Source organism: Danio aesculapii, chromosome 5 (genome assembly GCF_903798145.1).
Source record: "Danio aesculapii chromosome 5, fDanAes4.1, whole genome shotgun sequence".
In the NCBI taxonomy this organism is placed as follows: domain Eukaryota; kingdom Metazoa; phylum Chordata; class Actinopteri; order Cypriniformes; family Danionidae; genus Danio; species Danio aesculapii.
In genome coordinates this window covers 46,515,159-46,532,492 of record NC_079439.1, presented here as the reverse complement: position 1 = coordinate 46,532,492, position 17,334 = coordinate 46,515,159, and the positions used below count along the sequence as shown (strand labels likewise).

Here is a 17,334-nt window from a genome sequence, read left to right as displayed (position 1 = left end):
AAGCAACATATACAGGCGTGACTACAACCTACAAATCATGTGCATGATCTTTTTTCACGTGATAAATTCAGGATCTTTTGCATTATATTTTTATTCATAAATTACCTTGTATATTTAATTTTGTTGCTGTAAAATATTTGTTAAATTATTTATTGAAGACAACAGTACAGTCCTATATGTAAAATCATATAGTCAATAAGACAGCAGAAATTCTCTATTAGGAAATATCAACTTATCAGAAATAAATCGCAATGCATAAAAATTTTATAAAGTATTTGACTGTTTTAATACTAAACCTACAAATCTTTACAAAAAAGCACTATTTTTCGTAGTAGATTAGATTGAAAGACCAGAGAAAGCCCGTTGAGTATGATCAGAGGTGGACAAAAGGCTTAAGCAATTAAACTACATGCTTTTGAACTGATATGTCTCTCTCTTCTCTACCTGTGATAAGACGAGCAAAGATGTCTTATTACCATGTAAACAGGACAGCATCAGTCATGTGAAAACTCACCGACTCCCTCTGTCTCATCTGCGTAGTCATCCTAGCCTTTCTTATAGTATCTTCATAAACTAGCCTAAGTACGGTGCGTGATGGCCTTCTTCGAAAAAGCCGCGCACTGCAGCACGCAGGCACACAATGAGGAAAAGTAGATTGATTGCATCAAAAAGGCGCGCATATTGCACAATGACAAGCAATAATGTAGATCGCGCCACCAAACACATGAAAACGAAAGTAGCGGCCGTGGTTTAAAAGAAATGTAAGAAGTAGAAAGTACAGATATATTTGTGTACAAATGTAAGAAGTAAAAGTGAAAAGTAAAAAATAAATAGTGGAGTAAAGTACTGATGCCAGGAAAATCTACTTAAGTACAGTAACAAACTTCATTACTTCCCATCTCTGTTGATGAAGTAGTGTAGTATAGTAGTTCTTTCATGCTATCGTTTTGATGAGTTCTTGATGTTTTTGTGGTGTTCATGTATGCAGTGTTTCAAGTTTTTCTGATGGCTGTTGCAGGATGAGCAGAGTGCTCTGGTGATGGTGAAGAAACACCAGATTCTGGAGCAGGCTCTTGAGGACTACGCTCAGACCATCCACCAGCTGGCCAACAGCAGCAGACTCATGGTCAACAGCGAACACCCGGAGAGGTCAGAGGCGCACTGGGTTCTCTAGACTATAATTTATTTCTAATGAAGAAATGGTTTAATCTATTTGCTTTCATCTTGTAGTGAAAGGATCACTCTGAGGCAGGCCCAGGTGGATAAACTGTACGCAGGGTTGAAGGATCTAGCCGAGGAGAGGAGGGGTAAACTGCAGGAGAGACTGAGATTGACCCAGCTGAAGAGAGAGGTGGATGATTTAGAGCAGTGGATCGCCGAAAGAGAGGTCGTCGCCGGATCTCATGAACTTGGACAAGACTACGAACATGTCACGGTATGATATCCACTATTTTCACACTTCCTCAGTCTTCACTACAGGAATTACAAAATAATGTATGTAAAAATTGCTTCTTTAGGCTAGATCTGCTTTAATTTAGATTATTTGTGTTTAATTTGGCCTTTTGCTCATCAGTAGATTAAAAAATTGTCCTTTAACTAAACTTTGAACATATACTCTTCCAAGTAGATACATATTAAAATTCAATTCATCTTTATTTCTATAGCTCTTTCAAATGTAGATTGTGTCAATGCAACTTAACATAGAACTTCTAGTAAATTGAAACTGTGTCAGTCCAGTTTTCAGAGTTGAACTTCAGTTTAGTTCAGTTCAGTATGGTTTAATACATTATATTTGTATAATATAGTCTTGACTGCGAATGTAAATGTGTTTTAAATCAATGAGAAATGTACGGTCTGGTCTCTCTGTGTTATATCAGTGAGACTTCAGACTAAAGTAGACTTTATGCAATCAAAGTTGATGATTTTATGATATTTCAGCAAAGCCAACTGAAGCCAGCTCTGAAATGATTAGCCTAAAACAGTGGTGCTCAACCCTGATCCTGGAGATCGACCTTCCTGCAAAGTTCAGTTTTAACCCTAATCAAACACACCTGAACCAATTAATTTGGACCTGAACAGCACTTGATAATTACAAGCTGGTGTGTTTGATATGGGTTGCAACTGAAATCTGCAGGAAGGTCGATTCCCAGGAACAGGGTTGGTCACGCCTAAAAAGTATAACGGCTAAAGTTGCGGTCACACTAGAGTTTGTGTGTGCGAAATTCTGTCGTACAGCGCTGCGAAAAGGGACGGGATTAAACAAGATGATTAGACATTTAAAAAAAGCGAGCGATTGCTCCATGTTTTAAATTTCTGTCCAGAAAGGTCGTGTTTGATCCTCGATTGGTCTCACGCAGTTAAGTGATGCGATTTCGCAGGTCAGAGTTTACCAAGCTTGAACTTTGCACCGCAGCGACCTGCAAAACTTGACGCATGACCTTGCGTTTCTGGTCTGACGCATTCGCGTGTGTATGAATGGAAGTCTATGGGGAGAAAAAGCCCAGTGTAACCGCAGCTTAATGCAACATGCCTCTATGGCAGTAAGCAGGAAAGAAGACCAAAAGCCCGATATGTGATTGGCTAAGATGTGCTTCATGTGACCAAGTTAGCATTAAGGTTTTTCCATTGTTATACAGATATTTCATCTCCCCCATCGTAAGAAAATCTCCAACTCCAGTGTGTTGAACAACATTTGATGCTAATGCTATTATTGATAGGGAGTGTTTTGAAACAAAAACCCCTATTGGAAAGGTGTCTGGATTAGTAATGGAGGGTCTTGGGGTATTTGCGTGCTGTCAGTTTAGTTAGAAATAATGCAGTTTACATTAAAACCTGGTAATGTGAAAGCATGCACAAGTGAATGGCTCTCTGTCAGCTTTATCCTCAAGGCAGTCTGATTTCAAGAAGCAGAAAAGCACATTCAGGCAATGCACATACAGTAGATCATCATACGTCGTGTGCATTTTCTGCATATGGACCAGGATTCAGTAGAACATGAATGTGGCACCAGACAACTTGAGCAAACTCACTGAAAGTGAAAGCCTACTTAAAGTTTGTGTGACGGTTATAAGGTGCTGTTATCATCTGTAACACTAGATGTTCTCTCCTCACTCTTCAGATGTTGCGTGACAAGTTCCGGGAGTTTGCGCGAGACACCAGCACAATTGGCCAGGAGCGTGTAGATGCAGTAAATGCTCAGGCAGATGAACTTATCGAGTCGGGTCATCCTGAAAACGCCAGCGTGGCTGAGTGGAAGGATGGACTCAATGAGGCCTGGGCTGACCTGCTGGAGCTCATCGACACACGCACACAGATGCTGGCCGCCTCGTATGAGCTGCACCGCTTCCATCAGGACGCCCGGGAAGCTCTGGGACTCATACGAGAGAAGAAGGAGACGCTAGCTGGGGCTGAACTCGGACGGGACCTGAATACCGTCCAGCACTTTCTCAGACAGCATACAGCCTATGAGCATGATGTGCAGGCGCTCAGTGGGCAGGTGAGAGCTTTGCTTTAATCTTGTCAGTTGTATGTTGTAAATGTTCTTGATTTTGATCGATTGACACAAGATTCAACATTTTTGTACACTTCATTGCAGGTCACACAGGTGCAGGACGATGCTGCACGTCTGCAGAAAGCATACGCCGGAGAGAAAGCAGATGATATTCATCGGCATGAGCGTGCAGTCACAGAAGCCTGGGAGGGACTTCAGTCTGCCACTCAAGCCAGGCGGCTGCTCCTATTGGACACGGTGGAGAAGTTCAGATTCTTAACATGGTTCGAGACCTCATGCTGTGGATGGAAGGAATCAACTTACAGATCCAGTCACATGACAGTCCGAGGTATGTGCGAACCTGTCTATGGTGAATTCTCCATTAAATAACAGGGTGTCTACAGGGTCTTAAAAAGTATTAAAAGTTGATAAATCAATTATGAGAAACTTAAGGCCATTAAAGTCTTCAGTGCGTTTTTATGAGGTCTTAAATTTTATTCAAGCGTTGTCCAAAGTGTTTGACTCCAAAAAAGCATAAATATATTTATTTTCCTCCTTATATTAACAACAGCGTGCTCGATCCATGCGATTGGTTCGGGCTGGGGTGCGTCTGGGTTAGCTCCTCTGTCCGGGTGATGTTAACTAATTTACGACAAACACGGGAAGGTGATGTGACGCTCTCCACATGTAGCGAAACCGTAGAGTGAAACAGACGTCAAAATGGGAAAATGGAAGTTTGTGTACTCCCTGGTTGGAAAAGACTAGTTTAAACAGTGGCTGAAGCCTGTCACTGAAAACAACCACGTATTTATTCTTTCCATCTTTGTTTCTTCTGAGCTTATCACAGTTGTTTGTGTGGTTGTGCTCCATTTATTTATTTAACTACAACTGTTTATCAAGTTAAAGGTTTGATACTGATTAGAACTTTGGGGCGATGCTGCCTTAAAATATTCTGAGAAGATCTTTAAAAAGTCTTTAAAAGGTGTTGAATTTACCTTAGGATTCCTTTACCCTCAATAAATACTACTGTTCAAATTTTGGCATTAATATGATTTTATATTATTTTTCAAGAAGTCTCTTATGCTCACAAAGGCAGCATTTATTTGGTGCAATATAAAGTAAAATAGTATTGTAAAATATTACCTACAATTTGACAAGTTTTCAGTTTGAATATTAAAAACATTTATTCTTATAATGAAAATGCTAAATTTTCTGCTGCTATTACTCTAGTAGTCAATATCACATGATCTTTCATGTCGGGCCAAATGGTTCTCTTTGCCATTTCAGGCCAGTCTCTGTGGATACAGATGCATTTTCCTTTCTTTTGCTAATAATGACGTTTTTTGGAATGTAATACAAATGCTCTTGTCGTTGCCTTTGTGTAATGAAATCAGCCATAATGCTATGTAGATGATGAAGATGAGATTTTTCTGTTTTTTGGAGTTTTTTTTTTAACTGACATTTACTTAATTAAATAACAAAACAACAATAATAGTGCACTTTCATATAACCTGCTATGTAGAAACTGGTAGACGGGCAGCAGCGTGATAATGTCATGCATACACTCTACCTTTGCAGCTCAGCACAATTGTCTAACCATGTAAAAATTCTGGAGAACAATTTGTAATCTCTAATGTGGAAGTTAAACTGTACCAGACCGATCTTTGAACCAGTCACCACAAAAGCAAAATAGCATAGTCATTTCTTTAATTGTTAGTTCTTTGATGAACAAAGTTCAGATGTTGACATTATAAATCTCTGATGGTAACATTGGTGATAAATCTATAAATTCTTACATTAAGAATCTATATAAAAATGAATTACACACAAGCTGATGATCTGTGCACCTTGTTGTTGTAGGGATGTCTCCTCAGCTGGTCTGGTCATCGCCAACCATCAGGACATCAAGTCAGAGATAGAGACTAGAGCAGACAGCTTCACTGCTTGCAGTGAAATGGACGCACACTCATCAACAACAATCACTATGCTTCAGATGAGGTCTGCCCACACCACACACTTATTCTCTTTGCTCAATGTAAGATCTAACACATTCATCACTGTGTGTATGGTAATTGAATGTCTGATTTCTAGATTCAAGAAAAGTTAGACCAGCTTCAGGCCAAACGCACTGAAATTAACCAGAAGTGGCAAGAAAAAATGGAGCACTTACAGATTGGTGAGTATGTGGGAGGAAGCCTGATTCTGCAACTGGTGGGATGCTAATGAGATTTGCATCAAATGTGACAGTATTGGTGTGTGTATGACACATCCTTACACACTCTGTTTGTATGCATTTGTTAGTTCTGGAGGTTTTGCAGTTCGGCAGAGATGCATCTATGGCTGAGTCATGGCTGGCTGGGCAGGAGCCGCTGGTCAGGGCAGCAGAACTGGGCTCTAACGTAGATGAGGTTGCGAGTCTCATCAAACGCCACGAAGCCTTTGAAAAACTGGCAGCAGGCTGGGAAGATCGATTCTCGCAGCTAGAGAAGCTCACCACGGTTTGTTAAACACACTCCTACTCCAATAAAAAGGCAGGATTTGATGACACTTTATCCTCCATTTTGTAATATTTTTCTCCTCTTGTGTTTTTCTCTGTCAGCTGGAGGAGCAGGAAATTCAAAGACGAAGGGAAGAGGAAGAGAGGGCCCGACGGCCACCCACACCTCCCCCTGTGGAGGAAGTAGTACAGTCTGAGATTAATGACTCTGCTGCAAGGTAAGAAAGGTCTTTTCTTGCTGTTATTTCTACCTAATTCACCTTTGCCAATGAAGAAACTATATAACATTTTAAAAATATCTAAATAGAAAACAGTTAAGTTTTTCAGTCCCTACCCATATGGATTCCAGGATCTACATTTAACATGCTAGATAAACTTTTATATCTAGATTTATCTGGCAGAACAGTCGATTTATAAGAATATGCGCTCATTTTCTGATCTTAAAGAAAAATTTATGTTGTCATCAAATGATTTTTTTCAATACTTACAATTAAGAAGCTACATTACAAAATCATAAAGAAAAGGAAATATTTTTTAAAAAAGTCCTAACTAATGTGGAACAGTATTTTATATATATATATATAAAAAAACAAAAAGGACTACATAAAAGACATGTCACACATAAATATTAGACTAATTCTGGATTTAACAGATAGTACCACTCGTAATATTAGGGCAAGTGGAATTTGAATAAAAAAATGGAGGATGAGATTTGGGAAACATATGTTCAGAATCTCATAAGGGGATCAATAGCCTGTAAAAGATAACTGGAAAGAGTTTGACTGGAAAAAAATGTGTTTTTTAGAACACCATTGATGGTGTCAAAATATGTTAACAGTCCACAGTCACAGGAATGCTGGAGGAGTTGCTGGAATGTAGGTAATCATGCACATATATTTTGGGAATGTCTGAAGTTACTGGCATTTTGGCAAGAGGTAAAGATTGAGATTATGAAAATTATGCAGTTAGATCTACCTTTTACTCCCCTGTTTTTCTTGCTTGATTGGAAACTCCATGATGTATATAATAATAATCAGAGATAGATACTACATGTACTTTTACTAAGTGCAAGAAAGACTATAACAGTAAATTGGATGAGGCCACACCCTCCAACAATAGCACAGTGAATAGAAAAACTTGAATCAGTATATAGAATGGAATATATAATGGACTGCTTAACTTCAATTGAAATTGGATATTTTTGACAAAGATGGGCACCTGTTACTATGTATCTGAACATGGCAACAGGACATAGTACTCCCTGAAAATGATGTATGTGTTGTTTGTAATCTGTTTTAGTTACTGGAGTGTTAATTGATGTTGTTATTATTATTATTTTTTATTTTTAATAATTGCTGCTGACACTGACTGTTTCGTTCTGTAAAATGTTTTAATGTATAAAAATAAAGTTTTTTTTGTTTGTTTGTATTTTTTTAAACCAAACAAAAAGAAAACAGTTAAGTTTTTGACCAAAATTCTGACTGTAGTGAGCAAAAAAAATGTGATAGTGAAAAAGAGTTTCATATCCAAGGATTATTTATTCATTTAGTTATTTATTTGGTAAACATTTAGATTTTTATGAGAACAGTATGTTGTTGGGGAATAATACATTTCATTTAATTAAGGGCAAAACAGTTAATTATGCCTTTCAAGTGCCAAATAAGAGGAAAATATACTTTTGGACCCCAGCTCTAACTAAGTTTTGTTGTGTCTTTTCTTAAAGGACGAGTCTGGACCAGACTACATTGAACCAGTCTGTATCTGTCAATGGTGTCTACAGCGACCAGGACACGTCACAGGTCAGATACCGTTCACACTGCGCTTTTGTTAAATTCTGTATTCATTAATGATCCAAATAGGCATTCACTTTCATAATGTCAGTGTACGGACACAGTTTTACAATTCATGTCAAGACACAAGTCACAGTCCCGTTCTCAACTGTTCTGTCTTGTTGTGTTCAGTGTCTTTTTCCTTGTTCCTCTCAATTATTTATGTTGATATCAGTGTTCTGCTCTGAACTCTTTGAGTCTCTCTAAGTGTAGGAGAGTGTCACAACAAAACAAAACGTCTGTTTTCATGGTCACACTATGTGGATGTCTTTTAACTGTCCAAACTATTTCAACACACACACAAGTACTAATTCTAACTCTCTCACATGTTAACACGCAATTCTTGTGACATCTCTTATATCTGCAGTCATTATCGGTCTCTGTATCTGAACTCAAGAAAGCCGAACCTAAACCTCAGTCTAACCCAGTTTCTAAGCCTGTGGCTAAACCCCACAAGGCACAGGAGCGTGTGAGTACTAACCCGTAGCAGCAGCAGCCTGTAGCCGTAGTGTAGCATCGCTGCCCCATAGCTGCTTGCGCTTAACAAACCCAGCAGCCTCGCAGCATGACGGCAGCTATACCACACCTGCTAGTGGGCAAAGTCTAAGCTTTCTATTGCTTTGAGTGGATCAGTCTTGTGCTTTTCTTTTCTTTCTATGTATGTATTTGGCTACTGTAATTTTGGACGTTCAGCTGTCTTTCTTGTGCACGCCTAAGCTTCAACATGTTTGCGATGCACATTCAAATTTCTACTTTTGTAATGTTAACGCTTTGTTGTTGTGTGTAGCGTTGATGTTTTGTTGTTTGTTGTCAGGGGAGCTTAACTTATCGTACGGTGTTTGGATGCATCACAACAGCTAAACTAATACCCTACTAACTCTCACATAAGACATTTGTTTCTTTATTTCCTTCAGTTTCATCGGATTTTTCTATATGCCAAGGCAATTATTTTACTTCCTAACACTTGTATTTAGGACATCAAATTAGTTTGAGTAATTGTTTTAGGCAGATGTGTCCTGGTGTCTTTGTGGTTGTGTTATTTCATCGTCACACCCACATATCCTCAGCTTTTCCATACCGCCCTTATGTTTGGTGGAACATGCCGGTGTTTTTGATGTGTTTTTTAGTCTCTCTGAGTGTGCCTTTGCTTTTTGTTTGTTTGTGTGCATGTATATGTTGTGTTGAGTTTGATTATTTGGTTTGTTCGTTCATTGGGAGAATAAAGGTTTACACTTTAATATTTGTTGTTAGTCTGGGGATTATATCTAATTTAATTACTTATCACTGGTAATAACTCCAAATGTACAGAATTGGGTTCATTATAGGAATACTGAGACAGGGCATGTTTTATGTAGGGTCAGTAAGATTCGTTTGATAAAGCAAGGATATAACATATAACATTGATCTTAGGTTTATTATAAAGGTTTATTATTTATAATGTTAAAGTTGTATTATTTATTTATTTATTTATAAAAAAAAATTATATAATTATTTATTTATATATTATTGTTTATAATGTTAAACTTGTATTATTTATTTATAAAAAATGTTTATTTAATTATTTATATATTATTATTTGTAATGTTAGTTGTATTATTTATTTAAAAAATGTTAATTTATATATTATTGTTTATAATGTTAAAGTTGTATTATTTATAAAAATATTGTTTATTTATTTATTTTTTATATATTTCTTATTTATAATGTTAAAGTTTTGTATATGAAATAAATACTGTATAATTTATAAAGAATCCTCAAAGATGTCACAGTTAATTGAGACAGTGCCCAGCATAATTGAGTACATCCCATTTTGAAAATGAATATTTGTATCCATTTCTCAGTGAATGTAGGAAATGTATTTTGGTGCATTTAAACAAAACAGATTTATTAAACAGATATATTTATCAGATAATATTTTAGTCAACAAACATATTTAGAAAATTGAAGGATAAACCATTAAATTCAAGGCAAAATATTGCAAAATAAATTATAACCTACAAATTTCAACAAATTTCTTTGTTTGTTTTTCTTGATTTTCCTCTTTTTTTTAAATTTGTATTATATTTTCATTAACGTATAAATTGGGTGTACTAGTTTTTGGACCGTTATCATAAGTTATTTTGTTAGATAAGCTCCAGATTTGGGCTTCAGTACTGACTAATGTATGTAATGTATAGCTTCCTATTAAAATATATTAATTTAAAAGCTAGATTTGAGAGGGGTGTACTTATATATGCTAAGCACTGAATGTATGAATCAAATCGGCTTATTAGAATGATTGACATTATAAGATTTGCTATCACAGAAAAATTTTTGGTTCAAATAAATTCGAAATCTTTGCCCCTACAGAAAGTCCACATGAGCGTTAGAAGCTTTAAAATGAAAAATGTTAAAATTACTTGTAAAACGCATACGGAACAAAAGTAATAATACCTACATGAATGTGTGGTTTTGGAAGATATTCATTTGAAAAATAAAATGCACATGAAAATGTTTCAAATTCACAAGTTTCATGTGTGTTTTACATGTTCATGTGTGATTTTAACATGTGAAGATAGCTTGTGATGCTTGTTTTTTTCTAATGATAGATAATAAAATTTTGACAATTTAAAACATTTAAAAATAATAAAGAATGTAGTAATATTTCACTATTTCTGCTTTTACAGTATTTTACAATCTATCCACTAACTGGTATACATAAGTCTTATAAATCGTAGAAATGTCTTACTGACCCTATTCTGTAATGTAGTTTATGTGAGAATGTAATGTTTGTAATGAACAGTTTAAAGTATGTTTGTTGCCTGTTAATATAGCATGTAACCTTGAAGTTACAAAAGCCTTTACAATAATAACAGAACTAACCCGTACAGTAGTGAGCCAATCACAATCTGACTTGGTAAAAGCGCTGACATGTCCTAACTGTGGCTGGTTTTGGTCAAGCAGGGATCGGAGTCAGAATCTGTTAACGGTCCAGGCCGTGACAGTGGTCTTGACTCAGCATCACGGCAAGACCCTTCAGCAACACTGCCAGGGCGAGGAGGAGCAGAGGGGACCACAGAAGCTATGGAGGGCATCCTATGCAGGAAACAGGAAATGGAAGCGCACAACAAAAAATCAGCTAACAGGTGATGCAGAAAGTTGGAGGAGAATTATAAAATGATTGACAGAATCTAATTGGGTTAGTTGTGTAACTGGCTTCTTTTTCTCTTTTGTGCATTTGTAGATCGTGGCAGAATGTATATTGCGTTTTACGTAAAGGCAGCCTGGGCTTCTATAAGGACAACAAGAGTGCCTCGAACGGAATCCCCTACCATGGTGAAGTTCCCATCAGCCTCGGTGAGGCTGTCTGTGAGGTTGCCCATGACTATAAGAAAAGGAAACACGTATTTAAACTTAGGTGAGAAGGAGATGAAGGGAGGAATTTGATTAGTTTTGTAATCAATATGAAAAAATAAAACCGTTCTTTGTATGTGACATTATTCCATTTTGTTTTTTTAAAGGCTTGGGGATGGAAAAGAGTACTTGTTCCAAGCGAAGGATGAGGTAAGTTTTGCACAAAAAAAGAAAAAATAATGCTTCTTATTCATACTCTTTAGTCCCAAAATTCTAATTTTCTCACTCTGATGTCTTTCAAAACTCATCAGAATTTTGTTCATTCACTGTCATTCCTTTGAAAGTCTGTTTAGCCACAACTGTGACGCCTTAACATTGTTGGATAGAGATAAAACCATAAATAAATCTGTATGAATGAAGACTTCTGATACACTGGATTGAAAACATGAACAGATTTTATTTGTTCTTTTGTTCAGATGTAAACATTGATTGGTGAACATAAACAGCTTGGCTATCCGGGCTTCAAATGTGAGGAAAAACGTTAATGTTTAAAGTCTGAAATCTGCACTCAACAAATGCTGGTCTAGTCTAAACCCGCTCAGTCTGATTGCTCTGCTGATGGTCTGCTTGCTTATGGCATCTACCTGGATTTTGATTTTCTGTTAAAAAATGTCAGCATGTGAGGCTCTCTGGGCTTGGTGACCTGTTATGTACATGTAACACGTTTGGTGACCTGTTGTACCCAAAACCTCACTCCCATCCGGGCTACGGCACCAATGTAACTCACCAGTAAATAGTGGGTTCAGTTAAATATTGCAGTGGGCTGTGGAAACATATGAGTTTGGTTTAGTGGACCGTGAGACTGCACTAATGTAAAGCCACTCAAAGTCAATTTTTTTCATCTTTATGCATGTTTTGAAGAGTCAGACTTTTGTGTGAACAGACGCTCAATGGAAGGAACGAAATTAATTTTCCAGAAACTTTTGACTTTTACTTTGTAATGAAATGAGGGGTAGTAAATGACAGAATTTTCTAGAGGTGTAACAGATCACAACCCACAGTTTGGAACATATGTGACCCATTGATTAATAACTGTTTTTGAACTTGTAGGTTGATCCAACATTTATAACAATTACAGAGTTTGCCTCCCCCGTCATTCAAATCACGTGTATGAAAGCATTTTAGTTTCCCTGTAAAATATAGTGATGACGGAAAAGTTGAGGTGGGACCTAAATGCTTTATTAAGTTATTAATTAAAGGTGTATCCTGTCCTGTGATTCCGTTTTTACACTTTCTCGGTTAGTTACAAACAATTAAATAACACAGAAGTACTGGGAGAACAGCTTATAGTTCAGATATAAACACTCATGTTTATGGTAAAGATTAAAATCACAGTCTAATGGAACTTGATGCTGGTGAATGTTGTAGCAATTACATTGTGTAACCAATGGTTGGCGACAAACAACCAGCAAAATTATGTCACTGAATAGGTTTTCAAAAATGATCCACCTATAATGAAACATCAAGTTTTATGTGTGAATTGTTGAATCATTAATTGAAAATAAATATGATATGTTGTACAAGATGTTAGATTTCTATATTTAGCATTATCAGCAACAGTAGCAAAGATAATTTTTTGTATTGAATATTTTTCTTTTTTTTTCAGCTGGTTCTGTCTTGACTTTTATTTTTATTAAAATTACAGGTTCTAAGTTTGTTAAAACCAAGGGTTTTTGTAGTAATAATTCTGTAAAAATGGAAAGCAAATGACATTCGTCGTCTCCTTTTTTGCAGATCCAAAAAATGGTCCGATACGTGACTCAAAAACTGTAGTGTGATCCGAACCATGAGATTAGTGATCTGTTACACCACTAGAATTTTCATTTAGGCTTAAACTGAGACTTCAGGCATCCTGTCAAACTCTCATCTTATGACAATTGATGTTTTCTCCTTCAGGCTGAGATGAGTTCATGGATTCGAGCCATCCAGTCCTCCATGTCATCCAGCGAGCGTTCGCCAGGTGCCTCCCGAGGTCTGAGTCGAGCAATGACCATGCCGCCCATGTCTCCCAGCTCAGGCGAGGCTGGAGGAGTGACCATGCGCAACAAAGACGGCAAAGAGAGAGACCGCGAGAAGCGCTTCAGTTTCTTCGGCAAGAAGAAATAGGCACCCAAAAAACGCCACAGATCTCCAAAGTGAGCCAAGCAGGAGTTGGAAGTTTGTCAACACTCAAGAGAAACTGATAGTTCGAAAAGGCAAAGAAAACTTTCCATTGATACATTTTTTTGTTGTTGTTTTGCCCTATCTCTTTCTTCCACTCATTTTTAAAAACTGCGTCATTTTACCTGTGGATCTTAATCAATCTCACCTCCTAGATTGAACACCACATTTGGCCAGACGTTGAGCTCTGAGCCCACAGAATGGCGTTTCTGATCGAGACCAAGAGCCACCCTGAAAGATCAGCTCATACCCTTCAATTTGACTAGTTTGCTTTTAACTTTTCCCCTTAGAAATCATTTTATCTGTGGGTTAGATGGCGTATCCATGCTGTAATGACCAAGAGTGCTTTTTGTCTTCCCCACTCTCCCCCCCACCATCATGATTTCCTTTTCTTGTCTTAAATTCCAGCCTCTCGCTTTCTTTGTGAAGGACCGCAGTCCGTTTTTTTAAACTATAGGTTTAATTGCATTTTTTTGCTGTTGGAATTTTGAGTCAATTTAAAGTCGAATATTTAAAGAAAATGTAAGTATTGTTGGTATAAATTAATGTTCAGAGAGGACAAAACAGAAAGAAGCCCATAAGCCTGAGGTGGGAGTTCATGCTGGTCTTTTTCCTTTCATCTACATGCTTTTCTGACAGACAGATTTTTTTTCCTTTGCGTTTTGTTTTTCTATATTTGACTGTTGAATGCTTTATCTTTACTTTTTTTTCGAAAAAGTTTTTCGACTTAGTTTAAGAAAAGAGTTCAAAAGAATATTTATGGTGGTTTTATTTTTTATCTTCTATCTCTCTTTCTTTCATTCCTGTTAGGAGATTTTTGAGTATGCATTCTTATTGTGTGGCTTATTTCTTTAGTTCATCAAGTTCCTTTCACTACTTTATCTTGTTCTGTTCTTAGACCAGGAAAAAAAAAACAAGTGTTTGTTGTGAAGATTGAAATTGAGGTGTGATGCTGTGGTTTGACCTTTTAGTTTTATAATTGCTCAAAAGCAAACAGACACAACACAAGAATCGCTTGCACAAGCCAAACATTAAACTCGTGTTCAAAAATAATTTGAGGATGAACAGAAATATCTTTGCTTTCTTGTAACTTTAATTTGAAGATGTAATTGACCAAGTTTCCTATTGGAATGTATTCTCAGGCTTCAGATTTCCCATTCACACACCTGCAGGCACGCGGGCATGTTTCCCTCGCTCCTAACTCTAAATATTTTACAGGGACGAACCTCTGTCTTGACAGCTGAAGTTGGGATTAGAGTCAGTGATGCTTCTTGAGGTTGATGCTGTATTTTTAGGAGTGTGTGTGTGTGAGAGTGTGTGCGCACGTGTGTGTGTTCTCAGAAGAAGTTGCTTTCAGGTATATCGGTTGTGAATGTGCTTCAACTCTGAATGAAATTACTGAGGTATTCTTAATGTGGACCAAATCAGCCGTTATCCCCCCCACTCATGGTGATTGAGATAATTTGTTTCCTTTATGTGTACATCACAAGTAAATTATCTTCCTTGGAGGAATGTGAAATTTTTACTGCATACTTCTATAATTGTAGTTCTATACTTGCAGTCAGCAGGCGATAACAAATTCCTGTCCCACAAGTAGACACAGAGGCAGACTCAATGGCAACCTAGCAGACATGATTTCAGATATAGTTTTGCAGTTAAACGCATGATGTATTGGTAACAAGTGTACCCACTGTGGCATGAAATCAGTATTTTTGTAGGATAAAGATTTTTTCAGCCTCATACGATTGTCAGAAAGCTTGCCTTGGTGTGATAATATTAGCGTGAGTTTTTCTTTTTCATTTGACGTCATACAATGAAGCCCCTTCCTCTGAGGTGTGTGGAGTATTGAGCCATGTCCACTCTAATGTCATTCATCTCTGCATTTCCTTTTATGGGGCAACATGAAGACGTAGAAAACCGAAAGTTGAATTAAAATTTTTTTTTCTTTATCATTGCTGTGATGTTTGATGTGAAGGAAACTGATGCAGACTCTCTACCAAACCCTGTCCAGCCCACAAAACGACAGCCTTTCTGGATTTCAGCGATTGGACAATGTCACTGAAACTTATGAATATTTAGGAGCTCATTCGCTGGACCGCCAGCCTGATGTTCTCCATCCTAATGGATATAAACACTGCGAAAGGATGATCTAGTTGTAGGCCAGTGCTTCAGAATACTGTCAAAAACAGCTGTATAATGATTCATTTACTCTTCGCCTACACGTACAGTTTGGGACTGTGTGCTAAACTGCTTCCAGAGATTGTGTTGCATTATTGGATTTGCAATCTTTCAAGTTTGTGCTGTTTATTTTAATTCGAGTTGCTCAATATAAGAGCAACGTTTGCTTTCTCTCACATTTTTACTCTTTCTAGTGTGCTTTTTAACCCAGTTTTGCTTTGATGGTCAGTTACATTACAGCATCTAGGTAATTGAGTCTGTGTAAATTTCAGTGCACTGGTGAGGAAATTATAGGGAAATTGAATCTAGTTTTATTGCAATACAGTGAATTCAGTTGGGGGAAACTCCTCCCGGTAAATGTGAGCGTGTGAGTACTGATCTTTTTTTTTTTTTTTTTTTCTTCATTTCTTCATCCAATAGTAGTATATTTGACAACATTTTAATGCGTCTTAAAAAAGAATCCCACCAAGCCCATGAAAACGGCCATTTATTAAAGAATGTTGATCCCATTCATGATTTTAAACCTCGGTTGTTAATATCACTACTATTATCTGTTGTTATTATTGTTATTATTATATAAAAGTCATTATTAATATTACTATTATCATTATTAATACTACTACTGTTGCAACTGCACCTCGTGTAAAACTGCAGCCTATTCCTGCTGAGTTTCTCGTCTGTAATACCAAACCCCGCCACTTGGGGGCAAGTGTGCTGTGGAGCATTTTTCATTACTGATCTAAACAAGAAAGACTTGTTTGTTGACTTGTGTATCTACATCTAATATTAGGAATAAAAACATGATTTGAAAAGAAACAAACGTGTGGATTTTTTTCCTCCTATCAAATCAATTCTTATTTTCGCAAGAGTATGTGCGGTCATGCACTTTTTACATGACACTTATTTAGTCTAATATTGCAAACTGGTATTTTTATCAAATTATTATAAAACATTGAAAATCAAACAAAAAGTGCTTAGGGATAGCTTAGATAATGTGTCTGTGCTCTTTGGGTAAGGGATTCATCAGAATAAACAGCAAATATCAGTCCAAGGCACTCCAAAAATATGGAAACATTTTTTTTTTAAATATTTTTTTTTTAGATATTTTTCCACATTTTTCGAGTGCCTTGGACTGATTTTTGCTGTTTACTATAAAACATTGTCTTCATGATAGCCCACTGGTTTGTAGCAAAAGCAGTTTTGTTTACTGCACTATTTTTCTTGCTTTAAGTGGGGTAGTAGAATATAATATCAACCCAGAACATCAGACTTTTGAAAGATCCAGGCTAGGCATGGGACGATAACCATTTTCAAGGTATACCGCGGTTTGGAAAAGTCAAGGTTTTAAAACCGCTAAAATTTTCTGCTATACCGTTCCTAAGGTATGTGTAAGTTGTTTTACGTCTTACGTCTTTTTTTTTTTTTTTTTTTAGAACAACAATATTTCCAGCAGAAAAGATCTTCAAAGATGTCATTTTAAATAGTAAACAAATCTGTGTTTTTGAAACAAAGGCAGCAGAGGTCAATGCTTAATTTTAATCTGACATGTTTACTGCTAAAGTGTTTTAAACGATTTTCAAAAGAAAATATAGTGTGTTCAATTGGGGAAAAAATAGTTTTTTACCCAGACATTTAAAAAGAACTTATTTCAGAGCAATAATCACAATACCGTCAAACCGTGATATTTTTATCCAAGGTTATCATACCGTCAGAATCTTCTACCGGCCCATGCCTGATCCAGACTGAAAGACTCTCATTGTCCAATATTTGTCTATAACGGTTTAGTC

General features: G+C 36.7%; 1 protein-coding gene across 1 annotated transcript in view; it reads left to right on the top strand.

Annotated features, from left to right (window-relative positions):
- LOC130229514 (spectrin beta chain, non-erythrocytic 1) overlaps positions 1 to 16,367 on the top strand; it is a 94,716-nt gene extending 78,349 nt beyond the window's left edge. Inside the window, 16 exon segments of the mRNA XM_056458355.1 lie at positions 1,019 to 1,149; positions 1,231 to 1,435; positions 3,119 to 3,496; positions 3,596 to 3,764; positions 3,767 to 3,839; positions 5,351 to 5,442; positions 5,445 to 5,488; positions 5,582 to 5,666; positions 5,792 to 5,988; positions 6,090 to 6,205; positions 7,711 to 7,786; positions 8,184 to 8,285; positions 10,760 to 10,941; positions 11,040 to 11,213; positions 11,317 to 11,359; positions 13,106 to 16,367. Of these exon segments, the coding sequence (XP_056314330.1) occupies positions 1,019 to 1,149; positions 1,231 to 1,435; positions 3,119 to 3,496; positions 3,596 to 3,764; positions 3,767 to 3,839; positions 5,351 to 5,442; positions 5,445 to 5,488; positions 5,582 to 5,666; positions 5,792 to 5,988; positions 6,090 to 6,205; positions 7,711 to 7,786; positions 8,184 to 8,285; positions 10,760 to 10,941; positions 11,040 to 11,213; positions 11,317 to 11,359; positions 13,106 to 13,315 (2,277 nt within the window). The 3' untranslated portion in view covers positions 13,316 to 16,367.
- Positions 16,368 to 17,334: the final 967 nt, after the last annotated feature.